This window comes from Gavialis gangeticus, unplaced genomic scaffold (genome assembly GCF_001723915.1).
Source record: "Gavialis gangeticus isolate Ggan-Ray unplaced genomic scaffold, GavGan_comp1, whole genome shotgun sequence".
Classification (NCBI taxonomy): domain Eukaryota; kingdom Metazoa; phylum Chordata; order Crocodylia; family Gavialidae; genus Gavialis; species Gavialis gangeticus.
Genome location: NW_017729009.1, coordinates 14,317,657 through 14,340,205, shown reverse-complemented (window position 1 = coordinate 14,340,205; position 22,549 = coordinate 14,317,657). Strand labels below are relative to the sequence as shown.

General features: G+C 44.0%; 1 protein-coding gene across 1 annotated transcript in view; it reads left to right on the top strand.

Moving 5' to 3' along the window:
• NTSR1 (neurotensin receptor 1) overlaps nt 1-22,156 on the top strand; it is a 90,773-nt gene extending 68,617 nt beyond the window's left edge. Inside the window, exons 2-4 of the mRNA XM_019510139.1 lie at nt 421-622; nt 16,729-16,819; nt 20,145-22,156. Of these exons, the coding sequence (XP_019365684.1) occupies nt 421-622; nt 16,729-16,819; nt 20,145-20,394 (543 nt within the window). The 3' untranslated portion in view covers nt 20,395-22,156. The remainder of the gene's footprint in view (nt 1-420; nt 623-16,728; nt 16,820-20,144) is intronic.
• Nucleotides 22,157-22,549: the final 393 nt, after the last annotated feature.

Here is a 22,549-nt window from a genome sequence, read left to right as displayed (position 1 = left end):
GCATGGGGTGGGGGTCTGGTGGCCACCTATAAACTTGCCAAGGGGGACCAGCAGGCATTGGGAGAGTCCCTGTTCCCCCAGCACTACCGGGGTAACAAGGAACAACGGCCATAAGTTGACTGAGTGTAGATTCAGGCTAGATATCAGGAAGCGCTACTTCACTGTCAGGGCGGCTAGGATCTGGAACCAACTTCCAAGGGAAGTGGTGCTTGCCCCTACCCTGGGGGTCTTCAGAAAGAGGCTAAACAGCCACCTAGCTGGGGTCATTTGACCCCAGCATCCTTTCCTGCCCATGGCAGGGGGTCGGACTAGATGTCTGCTTAGGTCCCTTCCAACCCTACCAACTACGAAACTATGTGAAATAAAATCTCAGGGGTCAATGATAGCATATATGAATCTTGTCATTTCTACCCCCTACAGGTCAACACTTTCATCTCCTTTGTGTTCCCGATGGTTGTCATTTCGGTGCTGAATACCATCATTGCCAACCAGCTCATCGTCATGTTCAAGCAGTCAACACAGGAAAACCAGGTCTGCACTATTGGAGGCCAGCAGACGATGCTCAGCATGTCCATGGAACCCAGCCGGGTGCAGGCCCTAAAGCACGGAGTGCGAGTCCTACGTACGTACCTATGGCTTCACATATGGGGAGAGTTAGAGAGACAGTTTGGGATGTATTTGGGGGAACAGCTGACACCTGCCATTGAGCTGGTCAAAACTGTCATTCCAAATATTTTGCAATTCAAATTGGTTTCTTTTAAACCAGATCAAACCCCCAAATTTTAAGCATTTACTTTCCATCTTTTGTTATTGTAGCAAGTTGAGGATTACTTAGCTCAGTCCTTTATTTCCCTGGGCACTCTTGCCTCACAGGAAACACCATAAGCATAAATCCTCAAATCAGTGAACAAATATAAACGTGGCCTGCAACAAGTTAACTTGTAGTCTCAGGCCTTCGTCCAGACCCTGAGAAGGTGGCTCCAGCTCTCTGCTGCTTTCTTAGCACCAAAGTCTCCTCTCGCTCTGGAGTTCATTCCCTGGTGTGCTGCTGCTGCTCCCAGACCCCAAGAAAGTGCCTTAGCCCAGTGTTGTAGCTATTCTCCTGGCAACTCCATCTATCTATTCTTCTGTCCCCCCAGCTCCTTTCCCTGGGAGCCTTTTAACTTCCTTTGGGCCAGCCAGTTATTCATGTCAGTTTGGCCCAGTTCTTCAGGCAGACCTACAATCAGCTTTCACCACCAGGAGCTGGGCTGTAGCCCCTGCAAGCCTACAGACTGCTACAGTCTGATGTGTGCAACCTTCTACATGCCTTTGCAAGCCAGCAGCCAGCTACAGTTATCTTTTCATTTCCCCCTATTTACAATCAAACGAATTGTGTCTCAGGTTTCAAGGGCCCTGCTCATCTTATAGATTTATATTTTCATTTTTGTTTTGCCAGTCTGTACATTTTCCTAACTCTCACATTTTGAAAAACTGGAGACTAGCAAAAGGAAATGGAAACTCTCTAATTCCATTGTTCTGTAGGTATTGAAAGTTGGAGACATTTGGAATTGTTACACAGGGGGTACATCTACACATGTGCTTTACTGTGGAGCTGACTAATTAGCTTTGCAGTAAAGTGTCACCGTCTACACGTGCACATGTATTAGGGCACAGTAAATTAATTAACTTGGCTGTAGTTTAATACTGTCCAGGACAAATACTATCCTACATCACAGTAGTTGCATGCACTGAAACACATGTGTAGATGGTGACTGGGGCTGACTGGGGCATGATGGTGCTACAGTGTGGGGCTACCTGCCAGCTAGCCCTGCACTGTAGCACCCTTCTGTCCTAGCCAGCCCCTCTGTAGCATGTTAAGCTGACGAGGAGCAGCCCCAGGCTGGCACCTAGGACCTCCTACCAGCCAGGGCTGCTTTGCCCCAGCTCAGCACACTGCAGTCCCAGGTGCACATGTAAATACTATGCCCAGGAGTAATAAACTCCGGTGCAAACTGCACCAGAGTTTATTGCTATGAGCTAATTGCATGTGTAGATGCACCCAGTAGCATAACAAAAAAGTGAAAAGGGTATTAATTTCTAAATCTGGCTTTCTAGGACTGGCTAGCATGTGTTTTTCTGTATTCAGGGTAAGAAAAAATGAGAAAATGAAAATTCAGGATACTGAAAATGCACAAAAAATGCATATTGTACATTGCAAAAGGAAGCAACTTCAGAGTGTACTGCAAAATTGGTTTTGACCAGCTCTAACCAGCACACAAGTGTGCTACTTGGTAGTGGTTAACTCTCAGCATTTTTTGGTAGGTAACAGAGGTTTTACAGTCACAGTATAAGGTCTTAAATTCAAAAACAACATTCCTAGGCCCATAACTATTAAAGAGACAAGTACATGCATATCGTTTAACACATACTGAATTGCTATCCTAAATAAATAGGCTTTTATGAATGAAGATCTAAATGCTGACAGTTTAATTGGAGAAGATATTGGACATGCTAGTGGACTCAAAGTGATGTGAAGAAGAGCACTTTGCACTTGAACGCTTGTATAACATTGATCTAATGAAAAATATTACCAAAAAAAATGTTTCCCACCCCCGTATGTTTCCAAGACTTTCACAGCTACAACAGGTTGGATCTGTATTCTGAATCACTCATACACAAGAAATGTATTACTAAATGTGCAAAGTTGTCTCAACAGCATATATAATTATTGCAGTTGTGTATGCAGTCATAGTAATTTTGGGCACACCAAATTATGCATGTAAATGTAATTCACTTTTGACATGCAAAGACTGTTCAAAAGGCCATCTCTTGGTATTTTCTAGTTTAATCTATTTTTCTTATGCACATAAAATTAACAATGCTGTGAACATATTCTCCACTGTAGCAGAGCTGTCTAGAAAAAATCAGGTTTTCAATTAAAATGTATTGAAAAAGTTATTTCCACGTATATTCCAAGCTCTGGTTCAGGGTTCAACTGCACCATTACTTTTGGTAAAAAATGGCAAAAAATCAGACTTTTTCTGCAGCAATGTTTCCACTTGCAGGCCTAGCTTGTACTTTCACAGCACTTTGAAACAAAAATGTTAGGATCTCTGTTTCCATTACCTGCCTAGCAACACATTTTTTCAGTCTTCTACACTTTATGTTCAGTAACATCAATGGAGTAACTATAGCTACAGGCTCCAAACCTAAACGGAGTTGGTTACAAGAACAATCATTGTATTCTCAACAGTGATATAATTCTCATTTGTCTGTTGTATATAAACAACAGTCAGTGAATTGAATCTCTTATGTATCTCTGGTTATTACCTTACCAGATTATAACATGTCCTCTCTCCAAAATTAATGAGCCTGTATAATACTCTAATAACATTACAGAATTCTGCAGCAATTTGTCTCACAAATGTCCAGTCATAAAAAATGCAACACATATGGTGACCAGGAAGCTTGTTAATAGAGCGAGCTGAGCAAAAAAGACCATCTTGAAATGCAAGAAAATCCCAAAAGGCTGGTTTTGAATAGCGCCAATCTAATGAAGACACTGGGGCCAAGTCAATCCCTGGGTGATTCCCTTCATTTGACAAGAGATATATTTGGCCAAGTATTTTTTTTTTTTTGCTATTGTTCTCTGTCATTTCTACTTTGACTTTCAAACTTGATGAGAATCCTTTAAATCTAGTAATAGTAATATTTAAGTTGTTGGTAACAAATGGGATTGTTTCCTTTGGAAGGGTAGGATTACTTTCTCTCTTGCTTTGTTTTCTGCTAGCTAGCAAAAAAGTCCCTTCCCCATGACTAAAATTAATTCAGTCACTGTGGTTTTGCTTGGAGAGGTGTGTTTGAGTTCTGTGATTTGGACCAAGTCAGTTGGGAAGGAGAATGGTTGTGGTGGAAAGAAACTGTGGCCTGCCATCCATTGGAAAGGGTCAGCCCTGACCCATAAGACTAGGGTAGGGTAGGAGTTACGGCCAGAGCAGACAAGGGCTGCGCTGCATTAGTGCAGCCTTTGAGCACAGACAAAGTTTCTGGGAGGGTTGGCTACAATTCAGAGCTATCCCATGCATGGAAACCACAGAGGACCTGCTCCTTCTCAGCATGAATCGGCAATGATTCAGGGGGCCATGCTAGAAGGAGGGGCAAAACACATGACAAATCTAGGCTACTATCTGAGATCTGCCGCCCTGCTTCCACTGTTCTTGTACCCATAAAGTGGCAGAAACTCTTAAGCAGCACGACCAAAATATCACAAGAGAAAGTTTCTGTCCCCAGTGAAAATGAGCATGTGTCAGAAATCTCAGGGGGAGGTCTTTGCAGCTCCTCAAGATCTGGAAGATTAAAATGTCCTTCCCCTACACATCCAGACACAGCTTTTACAAGCACATCCACCTGTGTTTTCACATGTAATCTTGGATTTGCATTTGTACGTGCAGTTTTTGTGGTTGTCGTCACTGTTGAGTGCTTATGACCTATCAGATGTCTCATTAAGCATTTACACGTGCCCTTATGATAACTTAATGGAGAAATTAGATGTAATTGTGGTGTAGAGGGACACTGATGCTCAGAGACTTATGAAGTTCACCCATCATTTCTAAAAAGGCTTGGGTATGATCTACACAGATAGACAGAAGTACACTAATACAAATTATTTTGAGAAAGCATTTGTAAATGAAGCCAAGAGCAAAACTGGCATTTTAATGGCTCAGTTAATACCAACTGAGGCAGTGCATAACTTTTTTCCAACTACTTAGTTGGTCTAATAAAAGATATCAGATTTACTCAAAAACACTTGCCTGCCTATGTCCTTAGACCAACACGGCTACAATCAAAAACCCAGTAACTTGCCTTATTGCCTTCCTTTTCTGCAGCTCTGTGCTTTGGATAGAGGTTACCTAAATAAAAGATCCTGAACTTGGTAATGGAGCTGAACTGTGGAAGACTTGATGTCTTAATTTAATGAGACAAGGAAAAGGCAAAAGCATCTGAAAGTACAAACACAGACGAGGAAGCAGAATCAGTTAAAAGAAATAACACTGAGAAGGATTCTAATAAAATATGCCCTTTTCTGCTTTAAGTGGTGACAGCCGCTGATACACAGGATAGCATGAAGGTTTCTGACAGCTTGGCAGGCAGCAGCGCGGATCAGTGCTTTCTTCATGGCAAGCTTGTTTGAGGCTGAAATGCTTCGGCTGATGTGATGTTTGTTAGGTCGTGTTTCATATCAGGAGCCGAAATCCCGTCCGTAGCTGAATCAATTTACCTTGGGAAATTTCAGGTCCATTATTCCCAGTTGGCGCAACTCAACAGGAGGTAGCTGTAATGGAGGCTGTAGTGTAGGCAAGGGTGAACTGTAATATAGATAAGACTTTGAATGCTACACAGTTTAGTGCTTTAATGAGAGGAAAGGTGGGCTTGTGCGTAAGGAATTAGACAGGGACTCGGGAGGCATTGAAGAGACCGTGCTAATCCCTGGAAGGTACTTACACACCTAAACAGTCTTGAGGATCGGGTCTTTGCAAAACAATAGGGCTGGGAGCTATGTTCAGGCCTCGTGGGATGCATACATATTTTTTAGCACTTCCTCCTATCTCTGTGAAGCAAGAATCTGCTGTTTCTCATTTGGCCACAACACTTCTCATTCTCCGCTATCCTCTCAGTAATTTCACCTCTTTATCAGGAAGAAGGTAGATCTCTTCATGAATAATAATGGAGAAAACTAAATTTACACCTGTCATCTCCATATCTCGTACAATACCGACTCCCCGATGGCTGAGATTAGTCACACACAGGCATGCCTAATAGGCTGGCATTCCAAGAGAGTTTTTTGCCTAGTAAAGAAAGGGCTTATTTATTTCTATTCTCTAAGCAAATCTTTGCTTTAAAAGCCACTACGGAGGCTCAGAAAAGTTATTGCAAGGTAGAGTTTAGGTACAGATTATGCTGGCTTTGAATCTCAGAAACGGGGGCAGAGGGTATCAGTCAGGAAAAGCTCTGAGTCAGGAGCACGCAATCCCAGGAAGCACCATATCTCACAGACATTATATATGGTCTGGCTGTACTACCTAATAGGCAACACCCTTTCCTTGCTGGGGTAGTAGCAGGGAGTTGGGGGGGCCTATGGCCCAATCCATACCCGTAAGGGAGCAAAGGGATTGCAGCTGTGTGTGGATCAAAAGTTGTGGCTCAGAAGGGTGTAGGAAAGGCCCCAAGCTTTCCTAGATGGGAGACCTGCTTGAAGAAAGTCCATAAAATAACAAGAGCTACTAGCCATTTGACATCAGCCCCCTCCCTGGACCTCCACCCTGCTCCCTCCACCTCTCCTCTGCCCTGCAGAAGAGGACCTTTAAGGTCCTGGTAACCAAACCGAGTTTACCATGTGCTTTTATTTGATTTCCTGCTTTACTGGATGACCAGCTTTCCATCTTCTGCTCCTTGTACTTGTTTTACAAATGAGGCTTTCAAGCTGTCTGAAAAGTAACAAAAATCAACAAGCATTTGCCTGATTTGTTCTGGGCCTTGTCATAATCCAGAACTGCATATCCAGCTTCAGAGAGTCCGTGGAAGGCATGGAGCAAAAAGGATGGGAAAAAACCTTTTTTGCACTAGTAAAATCATTGACACACAATCAGTGTTTCACGGGAATGAAAGGTCATTTTCATTGTTGTAGGCAGATGACTGCCATTTTGCTGTGGGGTGGGATACATAAAAATTTATTTATTTTTTTTTAAAGCCTGGATCAAATTTAGTCCATTTACATCCATGAAGGAACAACTTAAAATACCTGTACAAAAACTTCCAAGTGCCTTTGCTATCAATTAGACTGACAGTCACAACTGATGACCACCCAGGAGCAAAAAATAGTCATATACAAATAATGAAGGATCTTCATTATTCAATAAATCAGAGCAACAAAGAACAACCCCCTGAAGTCCGATTAGCTGAACCTGCCCTGAAACCCTATTAAGTAAATGGCTGCTGTCACCTGCACTGCAGAATCAGTATTCACCATTACATTTTATACCAACGGTAAGGTTTTTTTGACGAACTTAAAAAAAAAAGGCCAAAGATTGACTGGGATATAAAGATTTAAGAGGGGACCCTTCTAGAGGAGATAGCATTCAGGCCTTGTGGGGAAGTTTGTGTTACTATTTCTGATGTTTCCCTTCCAGCGAAGTCAGTAAGAAATCTCTCACCCCTTTGACATTAGTGAATGCTCACTAACAGATTAGGCTTTGCACATGAATGGCAAATAAGGCAGTTTGTCACCTCTCTCATTAAAACAAGCCCAAATTCACAGGTTTGCTGGCTCATTTGCAGCCTGTTCCTCAGGGTTTGAAGGCTGATTCTGAATGGGGGAGAAGTTCCAGTTCCAAACACAGATGATCTCTTGGCCACAGAGATCAAAAATCACCATGGTCTCAGTACTGTTAGACTTTGCATGTGGTTCAAAACCTTGATCTGGACTCTGCAAATGGTCCACAACCCATAATTCCAGATGCAAATTCTGCTTAGCATTGGGATGTTTGGCATCCAGCTGTGGCAGCCACTTCTGAGTTGTTAAAACATCTTGTAGAGCTCAGCATCTGCATTTTCTTTTCTCAGTGCATCCACAGCCAGTGTGCTTCCTTATTTGCTATCTGTCTCTTCCCTGCATTCCTGTCGCTGCCTGCCTGGAGAGGGACTTTGGCCCAGATTTGTTAAGGGATTTTAGCTTAAACACCTTTTATAATCTGTCCCTTTATCCTCAAGACCAGGGCATTGCCGCTTTTAACCATCAGCTCTGCCCACATTACTAGTAGATTGAGTGACCTTGAAAGAGACTTGCCATAGCTTTGGCTCCGTGTTGTGACATTTCAGTGTAAGGTCATTGCTGTAAACTTCCTCGCCGTGCCCCCAGCACATGCATTCATTCAACCATCTCAACCTCGGCAGTAAGACATGGCAGCTCTGAATTCAGCCAGCAAAACAGCTAGAGCCATATTTTACCAAGTTCCTCCGAATCACTGGCTTGTGAATGCAATCATCATTCCCCATCGCTCGCCGTCTTTGCTAGCATGCACATCTCATCTCCTCTTGGCTCCGTTTTGTTTTTAGTTGTGTCCAAAACAATTAGGAAAAGCAGTGCCAGAGAATTTATCAGTTGTGCCAATGCGTGAGCCAGACTGGGAAATCAGTGAGTGTGTTGATGTCTGATGCAAGTCCTATGCTGCTGCCAGTGTTCACCAGGTGCAAGAGTCCAAATTCAGAGCACTCAAAGACTTGGCCTCTTTCCAGTGTTTTGTGAGGACGATTTTGGGGAACTTCTGTGTGTCAGCCCTTCCGCTCTAAATCCCCTTGATGAGAGGCCAATTCCCCCTCCCATCTTCCCTTCCACTTCTCTGATTATTACAAATTTTCTTTCCGTTTCTCTGTTTATTTTTTATTATGAAATAAGGAAATAGCTGTACTGCCTAGAAGTTGAACACTATTGGTGTTGATGACCCAAGAAGTGTGAAACTTCTGTGAAGTCAGATTTTGTGGTATTCTAGGAAAGCTGTTGCCTACACAAACCACTTTGCTGTTGGCAAATAATGTATTTACGCATCCTTTTCTAACTACCTTTTAAGACCAGAGTCACGCGTGTGTGTGTGTGTAAGGGTAGAGGTTGTAGCCGTGTTAGTCTAAGGACATAGGCAGACAAAGTTCGCTGGTTGAATCTGATATCTTGTATTAGACCAGCTTAAATAGTTGGTCTAATAATATTTCCTGGTGTATAGACTTCTACTTGAAAACTTTGCCATTTTGTCATATAAAAACCGTAATGGCATTCTTTTCCAGATATATTCAGCCATTTTTATAGTAATGGGCCAAGTAGTTCTCATATAAGACCATTCAGCCCATTTTTAAATAAAAGTATTCGTCAGTCTTTAAAAAATATTTCCACTATTTTAAATGTCCTTACATGTAGATCAGCCTTTTTGCAGATTTGGATCACTTCCTAATCCACAGGCATAATTTTGGTGCTTTTGGGTAGATCACGTGCAATTTGCATATTTTTTATTTGCAGTGTAGCAATAGAAGAGCACCCCTGCAATGGGGCCTCCTCCTTGGGTTTCTTTCTTCCCCCCTGCTGCCTTGCACACCTGGAGGGAGACACAACCCTCGTGGAAGCCGATGAAAGGTTTGCCACTGATTCCAGCAGAGCCGAGATTTCACTTCAGTGGAAGTTTGAGAACCAATTTTGAGGAGTATAAAACCAGGAAAATTATCTTGTTATTCTGTGAAAATAGAGTTTTTTGTGATTCATCGCAGTAAGTGCCATGCTGCAATCAAGGCAGGAACAACTGGGGGAGTGTGGCTCCTTTCAAACAAGCAGACTTCCTTCACATTAGAAAAGGCTTGACAAAGGACACCATTCTCCCACACTCGGGAAAAAGAGGGGAGCACAAAGGTGACCAAATTATGGAACCTGACCCATTTTTCATTTTGTCTGAAGGGAAGAAATCTCAGCAATAATTTATTTTTGTGTCATTCCTTTCATCAAAGCTGCCTTATGAATTGCATATTCAGTCCTTCCCTCTCCCCCCGCTCCATCTGAAACGCAGCTACTGCAGGGATTGCAAGCAGACAGGTAATTCATTGATACGAGGACTAATGCAAAGTCCACCAAAGTCAATGAGAAGCTTTCAATTGACGTAAGTGCTTAGCTCAAGGTCAGGGTACACAACAGCACAGGGAAGGGAAACATTGCTGATGGAAACCAGGGAGAGCACGTGGTCTCATTTTGTGATGTAATCCCACAGGAAATCCCAGGAACTCACCCCTGCTACCAGGAAAATCAATGGGACTCCTTGGTGAAGGAGTGCTGGTCACTTGGGTACCAAGGCCATTTTTAAAAGCCCTCCAGAAAGTTAGCTCAGTTCATCTACTTGAAAAGTGGAAGACTGAGCTGAAATCTGTGGCTCCACACACTTCAGAAACCCAAAATTAAGACTGATGCCACTAGCTCACTCCTCTGTCAGCTCAGAGATCACATCCCAATGACTTCTAAGAGAGCGACGAGCAGTCTGTGCCTGCTGCTTCTCTCCACTTCTCCTAGAGCGGTGCCCACGCGTTCATTCGGGTGTGCAAATATTGCCTGAAACATGTCACAAAACTCTTCTTCGGGAATTATTTTGGTAGTCACCACCTCCCAAGCCACCTCTGGCACAATCCTATTCACAGTCTTGCATTTCAAAATAGTGCGTCAACATTTGTTCTCCTTCAAGATAACAGCATTGGCTAAATAAGCATATAAACCCCAGGGATTTTGAATATACAAACACTGTGTCTCCAGAAATCAACGCTCCCGGAAATCCCTGACGTAAGCTACCCAGCGTGTGAGCGGTTCGATAGCAGACAGTGCGCGCATTCCTCTAGCTGTGTTGGAGACGCACGGTTGCTGAGGGTTGAGATTTCATTGAGATATGCCTGAGAAATGTGACTCTGGATGCAAACTGCTTCTGCCTTTGCTCAAACATTAAGGGCCAGACTACATTCTCATTTATATCTGCTCTTCCCCAAAAATACCGAGCGGAAAAAAACTGGTCTGGCCAAAATCAGGAAGAAGAATTGGCTTTGAGCTCCAGCAAAGGCATTAGCAAGAGTAGGGAAGAATAAAACATACAGGGACCAGATCTGTGTCCATCTAAGGTCTCTCTACATTGCTGTAGAGGTACAAAGGGGTAATATAAGGGAATACATTTTAAAAGCCACCTGCTTAAAAGTCCCAGGGACTCTCCCTTGCTAATGAGGTGAGGAAGACCTGTGGTTTCAAATATAAAGCATGACGGTGGCAAGTTGGGGAAGGAAATGGGAGGAAAACCAGGTCAGACTGGTCACGCCATTTGGGGTCAGGAAGGAATTTTACCCCCGGTCAGACTGGTATGGGCTGTGCGGGGTTTTGCCTTCCTCTCTTCCTTGGATTTGTCCAGCGCCCTTCAACAATCCTTGCAGCAGCAGGATTTTAGCTCACATGATCCTCCTGCTTTACCTGTGGCAGGCTGGGGTGCTATGTCCTATAGCTGTGCGGCAGAATTGATTGCATCATTTTAATAATGGGTTAGGCAAGGATTTGCATGTGGTGGTTCGGCTAGGGATGACCCACCTCTGTAACTTCACTTTCCTGAAAAGCCGGAAACCTGCTTCGCTGCAGCGGGTGAAACAATACCCTGAGCAGCCGTCCATAGGGCCACATCCAAAGCGCCCCGAAGATGGCGAAAGTGGGGAATGATTGTAGACTCATGGTCCATCACACCCGCCAGAGGGGACCAGAAAGCAATACTAAAGGAACGCTGATAACGGTGGGGACAGCCACAGCAGAGAAGCCAAATTACCAGCCACAATGGGCACATCCCTACAAGCGGGAATGTGCATTTTCCCAGGGACAAATAGCAGCGGCACTTCTGCTTGTCCCCAGGGAGCCCCCATGCATGCACGCTCTGGCTTACCGCACGTTGCCCCGGGAGGGGTAGGGGAGACTGCGGCCAGCGCTTACCTTGGGTTCTGGGAGCCTCTGGGGGCTGCGGCCACGGGAAGCCTACGGCAAGGAGCCTGGTCGGCAGCTGGAGCATGGCTCCAATTTTGGGCAGCACACATGTGCCACCCCACTTTTTTTAGGCATCAAGCTTTTTAACACCCAGATCTCCTGGTGTCAACAATGCTGCAAATTAGCTGTGCGGGGAACACCTGCTTGTGCAGTGCATGTGGTGTGCATGCACATACCATGTGTGCACGCTCATCTGGATGTGCCCAATATGTCTACATTACCTGTCTGTCTCTCCGTCTGCTCATCCATGTGAATGGGCTTGAAATCAGCCCTGAGGTAGAGAAGGGCATTTGCTCATTAAATCAGTCCTCATAGCTCTGCACCTGTCCTGTGCGCTGCTATCGCACTTGCAAGTCTGAAGTGACATTGCATGAAGGCCCCCGACTGCTTCATTCTTCTCTGAAAACTTTAGTTAATGGTTGGAGCTTCTTGGCTGAATTATGCCATGACAGAGACCTTCTCTGCCTCCTTGAGAAGAGACCCAAGAGTGAAGGCCCACGGGGCTGACACTCCCCTGAGCCAAAAGTAATTTTCACTATCTATTTCATCTGGCATTGCTGTTATATCCAAGCTCCTTTCCCTACCAAACACATAGCTCAGTGAGACATGAGGAAGGGGAACCAGCTCCCTGGAAGAGAATTGGAGAGGTAACATTTTACTGGCACTTTAGATGAAAAATGACATCTTCCTGTGTTTGCCATTGAAAGTCAGAGAGTGGATGGAGGGGACAGGATTGTCACCTTAAATCTTCTTGAGCCTTTGTATAATAAAATTGAAACATAAGGATTAAGGGTGACAAATACAGGTCAGGGCCTCCTAATCGCAGCTGCACAGAGCCACACAGGACGAAAGCACAGTGGAGGATCTTTGCTGATATGCAGCACAGTGCACTACACAGCTGGGATTTAAAATCACAGCCTAAGTGCCTCCAATATGCTTTGCTATGTATCTAATCGCATTTTAATTGCAGAGTGATTGCATGTAATGTTATGAAATTACCATCGCGCATTAATTGATTATTCACTTGTGGAAACTGAGCAGCTCTTTTACTTGGATGCATATTTTGCCATATAGGCCCTCCTGCTTCCATAAATCTTGGCACAGAATTGCATGCACACAGAAACTGCTGGTCCTTTCCAGGTGTAAGATTCGCATGGTTCAAGAAGTCTCATGCCAGCACATGGCCAAGCATTAAAACTGCTTTTAAAAGAAACTGAGATGTCACCGTTGTTAAAACCGATGTTCCGCTCTTCACGGCTGAAATTCACAGGGGCACGTGTGTGTGATGTCTGCATTGAAGATGATGCGCACACACGCAAACATCTGGTGGATGCCAGTTTGAACATTTGCTCCAGGGCCAAATATTCAAAGGCGGATTAAATGGATGCACCTGCAATATTGTACAGGCCAGGCTTTGTAAGGACAGATCTCAGGGTATGACCTGGATGGGTGAAACTAATGCCAGATACTTTACTCCATTGGGTGCTGTTGCTACAGAAGCTGCCGTGCTGTGATCACACTAGCCCATTGGTCTTCTTGGACCTAAAAAGCATGTGGCTTACTTCCCAGTATTTCAATTTCTGGAGATTGAAAGTGTTTTCCAAGAATAACACCTGGCCTTGAGTCCTCCACCGACATACTGCTGAAATGTTTGCCTCTCTTGCAGTGACTTTCATTACAAAATCCCAGTTCAGCTGACCCTACAGAGAACAGAGTTTACCTCCCCCGTTCATGTCTACGGGATGTGCAATGTGATGCTCCGTGATAATGATTCTAATGATCCTCTTTTTTGACCATTTCTCTGTTGATTGCTATAGCCAAACCATCCAAAGAGGCAGCTTACGCCCCAAAGCCCAACCCCACCTGCTCACAGACCATTACCTACCTACAAAGGCTCTTCTTCCTGAAGGACACTGGTGTCAGTGCACAGTAAAAACCAGAAATATGAGGCTGGCTTCCAATAAATTGGACTGAATGCAGCGACGAATAGCACTGAGGATATATTGCAGGTTCCTTTTTTCATTTCATATTTAATTCACTAAAAACCATTTGCCAGAGAATTTCCCATCTGCCCCCCTAAAGTGTGCAGAAGCTAGAGACACTGCCACAGAGCTAGGGTCACAAACCGAGGCGGGTAGGTAATAAGTTGATAACTAACAAAGAGAAGTTCTTTGTCACCCCGTGTGTAATTCAAGCTGACACTTTGGCCAGATTCAAAAAGGGATTGGATGCTTTCATGGAGGAAAGGGGCATCGGTAGCTCTTGAGCACTGAAGTTAGGGATACAGTCTCTGAATCAGAACTTCCTAGTCCTTCAATGCTGGAGGGTGCAAGTGAGAGAAGAACAATGGGAAAAATCCTGGTCAGACCCATTCATTCTTCCTTTCAGCATCCGCTTTCCGCCACTGTGACACAGGAGACTGGGCAAGATGGACCTAGGGTCTGACCCAGTAAATGCCAGTTCTTATGTTCAGGATTCAGGTTATGAGTGGTGCACCTATGGTCTGTAATTGTCTTACTGAGCTCAGGAGGGCAGCCCGCCATAGAGCTGGTCCTGCACAAATGCTGCTGGCAGGATGATACCAACTCAAAGGACTGGGAAATATGAGTGACTATGACTAACATGACTAGGGCATTTTCCTATAAAAAGGAAAAGGCAAAGCTGAAGGACATAACTCTAGCTCTGGAGAAGAAGGGTGATGCATTTGCACTTTGCTCCTGGAAATGCCTCACCCTTTTTTCTTTCACTCAGCACAGCATGAAACAGAGACAGGGAATTGGTACTTACGTGAATTACTGGCATGTAGATAGATAAATGACTTTTCCAGAATGCCTAAAAAGTCTCCAAGACTCGTGGTAGAGGCAATAGTTTTTATTAGACCAGCTAGATTTTTGCTGAAAAATTTCATTAATTGCAAGCTTTTGGGCCCAGACAACCTTCTTTAGGTATCAGGGAAAAGATTGTAGAAGTTCTCCTGGGTAGAAATGAAAGTTCATATTTCCTAAGAGAGTTGAAGGTGTGATAAAATCTCCTGTTTGGAACAGTTAATTTTATGTAAAGTCTTCATATCCTCTGGACTTTGGCTAAATGCATACACTCCTCTGGCCTCCCCGGTGAATCTTGTAATTATACTGTAACAGAAAATGAGATGGAGAGCTGGGCTGGTTCTCAGGGCTGGGCCCCCTGGCCTGCTTTCCAGTAGCAGGTCAGACATTGCTTTCTGCACAGCTTTGGGTAAGATGCTTTGCCTGGTTTTATTCCCCCTCAAAATGCAGATGCAAGTACTTCTCCCTCCCTCTACAGGTGCATTGGGGAGGGTTATTGAAGGCTTTCTCTGGTATGGATAGAGGTGAGGTGGAGCTCTTGGGGTTTGCTTTTATATTCTGCTTTTGAATTCCCCCTCGAGCGCTGCATCCCCCAGGAAGAGTCTGCCTGCTGCTGCAGCCCTGCATGAGCCATAAACTACTGTCCTCCACACACCAGTCCACTGGGGAAGAGGGGAGTGAAGAGCCAGCAGTCAAAAGGGGAATTGAAATAAAGATCTTTCCTGTCTTTCAGGCCCAAATGAACCCACATCGTGTCCAACAAGAGCCTAGCCACCCCGCTCAGCAGAGCACTGTTCAGATGAAGAACTACCATAACTGTTTCCTTTACCTTTGATTCCCCATATGGCCTTTATTGTATTATGTTTGGAGTGAGGTTTCATTTATTTCCTGCTGGAATTTGGCCAGAAGCGTGTCACTTCACACCGGGGTTGAAGTATGTATTGTAAGAAAAATAGCTGTCCTTTGTCTGATCATTCTCAAATCCAGGCTGACAGGAGCAGGCACCAGCTGAGCTTTCATCATTCACCGTGTATTAATGTTGTGCTTTATTTGTCATTCTTTTCTGTGTCTTGGCTAAAATCCTCCACTTCCTTTTTCCCTCCTCACCTGATTATTATTAATCACATTTAATATGACAGCCCAGAATAGGGTCCCATTGTGACTAGGTGTTGTACAGGGGGGCTGGACCCAATGATCTCATGAGGTCCCTTTCAGCTCTAAACTTCTGTACATCTGTGAAATACAAACTAGCAAGTAGTCTCTGCCCTAGAGGACTTACAGTCCAACTAGAAAGTACAGATGCAGACTAGGAGGAATGGGTAGACCACACAAGCAGACTGAGAGGAGCGATGGCAGCAAATGTCAGGAATGCCAGCAAGTGGTTCAGTGAAGAAGGACCTTGTCGGCCTATATCCTTAAACCAACACGGCTCCAACCTACACCCTGATCAAGGTGTGCATTTGCAATAAAACCCCCATTCATACTGCAGTAACAGCTGGAAGCATCAGCACCCAAAGTGGATTGCTCTGCTCCTCTGAGACAGGTCCCAGCTAGGTTTCCAGGAGGCCTGGCAGTATTTCTAGTTTGACAAAGAGAGTAGCATGTCTGACAACTGAAGTATTGCAAACTCCTGCTGACAACGGTGCCCTTTGGGCTAAAACATGAGCACTGATAGAAAACTCTTTGCAGTCCGGTACTATCTTGGGGTTCCAGTTGTGGACCAGCCCCATTTACAGCAGGCACGGTACAAACCCAGAACAACAAGACATTCTCAGTCCCTGCAACTAAAATCATCATTTGTTGCTTGCAAACACTGGGTAATTCAATGGCTTTATATACTTGACACATAGCTACATGCAGGTATGTGCTGTGGGCTACTCAGGCAATATTATTCCTGTTCCATCTGCCTCTGGATGATGAATCTGCTACATTTACTTCTTTGGTACTCTTTGAGGCTGAGTATCCCTGTTAGCTAAAATACTTGTCCAATTCAGGGCAGACACAGATTTTCCTCAAGCAGAATCTGAACTAGGTAATATAAGGAGTCCTCTGAAGACCTGTTGCATAATATTCCTGTCTTTATCTACCTCCAACATGTTCCCCCCAGGCTCTCCAGTCTAGAGCCTTTCTGTTATTTCCATTACTCCTGCTTTACCACAAACAGAGGATAACCCTGGCGTTATTAATGCTTTGCGCAATGGCAAAATAGGAGTGTCCTTATGCTTTTAATAAGTAATACAGCGTTTAATGTGCACAAAATGATTTGTTTTCTGCTCCCAGAAAAGCACATCACACACGGCGCACTGTACAATCAACAGATATCCTTGTATCTTGCAGGTGCTGTTGTAATTGCCTTTGTGGTCTGTTGGCTTCCATATCATATACGGCGCCTCATGTTTTGCTATGTTCCTGCAGATCATTGGACAGAGTGAGTAATTATTATTTATGGGCAAGATTATTGTCATCTTATTTCCACCAGCAGCAGCATTGAAGTCATGAAGGTAACAGAACAAGGAGCCATGGTCTCAAGTGCAGCAAGGGAAGTTGAAGTTAGATATTAGAAAAAACTTGCTCACCAGGAGGGTAGTAAAACACTGGGAGAGGTTACCCAGAGAGGTGGTGGAGTCTCCATCCTTAGAGGTTTTAAAGACCCAGCTAGACAAAGCCTTGGCTGGGATGATGTAGTTGGGGCTGGTCCTGCTTGGAGCAGGGGGTCGGACTAGATGTGACCTCCTGGGGTCCCTTCCACCCCTCATTTTCTATGATTTCTAAGATCATTCAAGGGATACAGCTGTATTTTATACCAATGAGGACGTCCAAATCCATCTCTTAAGTTTGTCTGGGAAAATGTGAATTTTCCAAAATGAGATGTTTCCAAAATGTGAATTTTCCAAAATGAGATGTTTTCCAAAATAGATTTTCAGCTTGCTTTTACTTTGGTTTTTAACAGCCAGGTCTCAAAGATGTGTGTGACGGAAACATTATTTTGCATTTAAATTCATCACTAGCATCTGATCATCTCCTGCAGTGACAAGTACAAAATTAGCACTTGTTACCAGTAGAGTGACTGATTTTCCCCTCTGACAGTCCCTGGTAAATCTGAGGTTGTATTGTTGTTCTTTACCTCCCTTAAGCTGATAGTTGTCTCCTTGACATAGATATAGATCAGAAGCTATGAGATGGAACAGCTGTTGTCAACACACAATTAGTTCTACAAAGCTAAATTTTGCTGGTGACAGGAGAGATTACACTGTTGAGAAAATGATGGCATCAGTTATTAAAGCATGAGGTAGTTTGCTTGCTAAGCGTGGCAGTGAAAGAGCCAGAATTAAGGTGTAGGGATCATTGTCCACCGGCAGCAGTCAGGGACTGGGTATTCAGACAGCTTAGGTGCAGTTATATTTGCAAATGAATGACTAGCTTGTGTGAACACTTCTTGCCATTGCTCACATTAATAGCATAATAGCACATGCAAATGCATCCTGCTGGCTCTCTGCTCTGGCAACTGCCTGACTTTTCTGCATGGCCATGGTAAAAGAATGATATAATTGAGTATGCAGTTTGCATATGCAAATAAGCATCTAAACTTCCTGCAAATATATGTCTAGTATGAGGGAGCTGAAGCTGGCAGGAGATGTGTACAATGAAATGCCTGACCTTTATTCAGGTGGGTCTCCCACCATGTTACATTCTCTGTTCTCTGCAAAGTGCTCTGTTTCCTGCAGGGAGCTATAAAAAAAAAAACAACCAAAAACCTTCTACCATGTTACAATCTAGCTAAGCTAAGAGTATGATTAAAATTTCATGAGCATCAAGCACAAGTAATCGTAACTTGCAGCAGAGCAGTCCGTTGAATCACATTGTACATCCGGCCATAGTAAAATCCAGATCTTGCGTTTAATCATGGAAATAAACTTCCGGGCATACATGGAGCAAGCTGTTGTTTCTTGTTTGCATTTCTAGAAGAAAAGTGCTTAAAGTAGCTATCAAATATGCAACAACAAGATTTTCTTAGGCAAAAGGGGCAGAGAATTTGATCAGCAGTTAGCAAATTTAATTTTTTGAGCTTACTGCATGGAGGCTGCCCCCTGGAAACTGCCCACATGCACGCTCTTGCCCTTTAGGAAACGCACGCTAAAATGTCCAATTTCAGGCTACCGCACAGGTACTGCAGGTGCTATGGCTCACAACCTCCAGCCCTCAGGCCACATTTGACCTGTGAGGCTTTGTCATCTGGCTCACAGGTCCCCCTTGGGTTCAGAAGTTCGCTCTGGCAATTACCATTGCTACTGCTCCCTCGCTGCCAAATTTCCAGACTGGTAGGGAGCCCTGCAAGGCAGATGACATGGCCCCAAATGCTGCATCATGCCAGTACATGGGGTTGGATCAATGCATGGGGTTGCTGCACGGCCGGATCTGGCTCACAGGGTTAGGCTGGCATGTGGGGTCACTCCATAAACTGAACCCCATGCACCCACCCATGTCAGATCCAGCCTATGGACTGGCCCCACACCTCTCATACAGCCCACGGGTCTGAAAGGTTGAGCACCACTGTAATAAGCCATAATTATAAACACCTTATTGGCCAGTAAACCTGTGACAAACTTTCATTTTAAAATAATCATTTATGAACTCTTGACTACTTACGGTATTTATCAAAGGAAACTTAAGGTAATGAATGACCCTATCAGGGTACTGATGTTAGGAACCAAAATATATCCAAGATACGGGGTGTTTAGATGCCCCAACTTGAGACATGCCCCTTTAAAATGTCTTGGGTTGGGCATCCTGGAATCAACGCCTCCAGAATCACTTGTGAATGGAGAGGACCGGTGGAGATTTTCCTCTGGGCATGTCAGAACTTCAGTCTGTGTCGTTAGGGACAAACCACAGTCAGTTATCTGACTGAGCAGAGGACTGACTAGACCAGAGCTATCATTTGACTGATTTTCAAGAGCATTTAGATGGGAATTGCTTGGAAGGAGACTTACTCCCACAGTTCTTCACATTTTCTCCATAAGTTGGTAATAAGCTCGCTCTGTCCAGAAGGCATTCATTTCTCCTAGGAAGTGTGTTCTTGGCTGCTCAAAGCTGCAGCCATATCCTAGCCTTTTATTCAGCATCACCAATATGACTTGTATTTTAGCATGTGAATTTTGTGTCGCCTTGGCTATAAGCCACGGTCCACTGGAAATTCCAGCTGTTGTCCTCAATCGCCGATGGAGCTCATCATAAAATAGAAATGCACTCCACCCCAGAGAACAATTGCACAAACAGATATGGTTCTCACTGGCTCAAGAGAAAAGATGACAATATATATTATGAGGCCTCATTGTGTTTTTATGGGCACTGCAAAGCAGACCCAGCTCCGCTGGTAAAAGCGGAGGCACTATTTGCATTATAGAGGGCAACATGCCAGTGCAGGCTCTTTGATTTCCAGCAGGTCTGTTTTACAAAACAGATGTACAGCTTAAATATATCAAACCTCCTATTTCAGGGCTTAAACCCACTTCTAACTATTTAGGGATGAGGGTGGGAAATTTGTTGGAGGGCGAGTATCCTTCGTCTGCCTATTATATCTCTTTTTGTGCAGGAAGGAGGATGCGGCATCGTATCATAGGTCTCATGTGGCAGTTGCCCTGTTCCCAGATAGCGAGACTAACAGTTGAAACAGCTCGTGTTTTCTTCATGCATCCTTTAAATTTCCCCTGTGACACTTAGATTCTCTCTCTGTCCTTGTTCTGTTCCATCAGGTTCCTTTTTAACTTCTACCACTACTTCTACATGCTAACAAACGTCCTCTTCTACGTCAGTTCTGCCATCAACCCCATCCTCTACAACTTGGTGTCAGCAAACTTCCGCCAGATCTTCATCTCCACCCTCACTTTCCTGTGCCTGCCCTGGAGAAAGAAGAAAAAGAGACCCACCTTCACCAGGAAGTCCAATAGCATCTCCAGCAACCACACATTTTCCAGCCAAGTCACTAGGGAAACGACATATTGAGACCCAAGTGAAGCCAAAGGAAAGAAGAACGCATTTCAAAACTTGAGAGAGACCCCTGGGACTTTAAAGCATGGTCTCCTAAACCACATAGCACGAATGTGTTTAGCTGAATAATTTTTGTTGGAACAAATAGGCTTCGCTCTGCCAGTCTCGTTGAGGTTATTTTAAAGCATCGGCCTTGGCTCTTGTGGGTAATGTCTATACATTTTGTAACTTTGGTCTGGCATAGGTTCAGATACTGTGTTATCTGGGAAGCCAAAACATGTCTTCAACCTATGAATCCTAAGCTTTGGCAGCTCATTCTGCAGTTCACTCATTTCTCAATGCAAAGATGCCATGGTAAAGTCTAAGAGCGGGAGATCGTTTCTCTTGGTGGCACTAGGCTGAATGAAGAGACAGCAATTTTTTTTATAAAAAGGGATTGTTTTGGAGGGTGGGTGTACTAGTCTTATTAGGTGCTAAAAGAAAGAGGAATGGAAAACTTTGAATTTGCAGGGAATGTAGCACTCAGGGAGCCAGGCGGTTTTGTAGAGAACTACTTTTGAATTCTGGTTAATTAGACCATTCGGGAGAGACTCCTGTACAAGAATAGATAATGCCTTACGTAGATTAGGATGGGCACAGTGTTCAGACAGGGTTTTCTGGGGCTGAAAGCATCTTTTTAAATGTGTGTGTACATAGCCTAGCACAGGGGGGCCCCAAGCCCTGTTGAGTCCTTAAAGCACTACAGCAACACAAATCGAAAATATCAGCAAAGTCTTGAATGCCTAAATTGAGGCATACCCAAATGTTGAAATCTAATGAGGAGGTCATCATACTTTTGCTTAATAGCCAAATCCCATTAATTGATCTATATTAATTATATTAATTGATTCTATTGATCAGAATCAGGATGGTTGATGGCTGCTGATGGATGAGCTTCATGAATGTCATGGTCCATTGATCTTTGACTTATTTCTCACTTTTATTCCAGTTTTTCTTCTTCAGCTCTTCAAGTAGATGGCTGATACCCCAGAGGGTAAGCTCAGTGCTTAGGTAACTTGAGACCATGTAAGAGGCTTGTGCATTTTCCTACGTTGGTGCCCTAATATTCTCTTTTTCTTTAAAGAAAAAGAGGACATTGCTTGTATTTCCTCTTTTATCTGTTGGCCATCCAGGCTGTAGCTATAAAAGCACAAATCACACAACTGAGCAATTAAAAGAAGCAAGACAAATTAATTTCCAGCTTATCAACTCCAAAAACAGGCTACAAAAGCAATGGGCAGAAGTGTAGGGTGCAAAAGAGTCATTCCTGTTCCAGGGGAGGAGGCAGCACACATATGAACCGCTCCATGTAATAAAGCCTCCGCTTGAAATAAGAGAGCTTACCACAAAAGTTCTTTTCAGAAGCAAGGAGTAAATGTGTATTGACCCTGGTTTCATGCACAAAAGAAGCAGAAATTATAGGCTGATACATAACGGGGCCCGGATCCAATACCATCTGATAGCTTGGGATTTGCAAATCCAAAAGGACTAGGCAGGCTGAAGTTGTTGAATAAATGCCATCTCTACCAGGCAACCCTAACATGCAACAAAAGACTTCAGAAATCTTTAGTTCCAAAACAGAGGCCCCAGGTGATTAGCTGAAGAAATGTCTCTACCATCACAGATCTTCTATACCGGCTTCTATATCCACATGGCCTTGGGCAATTTATGTTGTGACCCCATACACAGATATATACAGTACTGCCCAGGCCACTTGGTCATTCTCACTATTGCTTCCCTTGCCTGTAGCAATTATGATGTCCTGTCTCCTGGACCCAAGTTCATAAAAATCCCATCCAAGAAACCATGAGTCAGGAAAAAGCAATTAAAGAATTTTTTTGTTGTTGCAAAAATCTAGTTGGTTTAATAAAAGATATCACCTCTACTGCAAATCCAAGAAACCCATCCTTCTAGTCAACTGAAAATAAGCCTAAGAAATCAATTTTTCATAGTTTCATAGTTAGTAAGGTTTGAAGGGACCTGAGCAGAGCATCAAGTCCAACCCCCTGCCATGGCAGGAAAGAGTACTGGAGTCAAATGACCCCGGCAAGGTGTTCATTCAGCCTCCTCTTAAAGCCCCCCAGGGTAGAAGCCAGCACCGCTTCTCTTGGAAGTTGGTTCCAGACCCTAG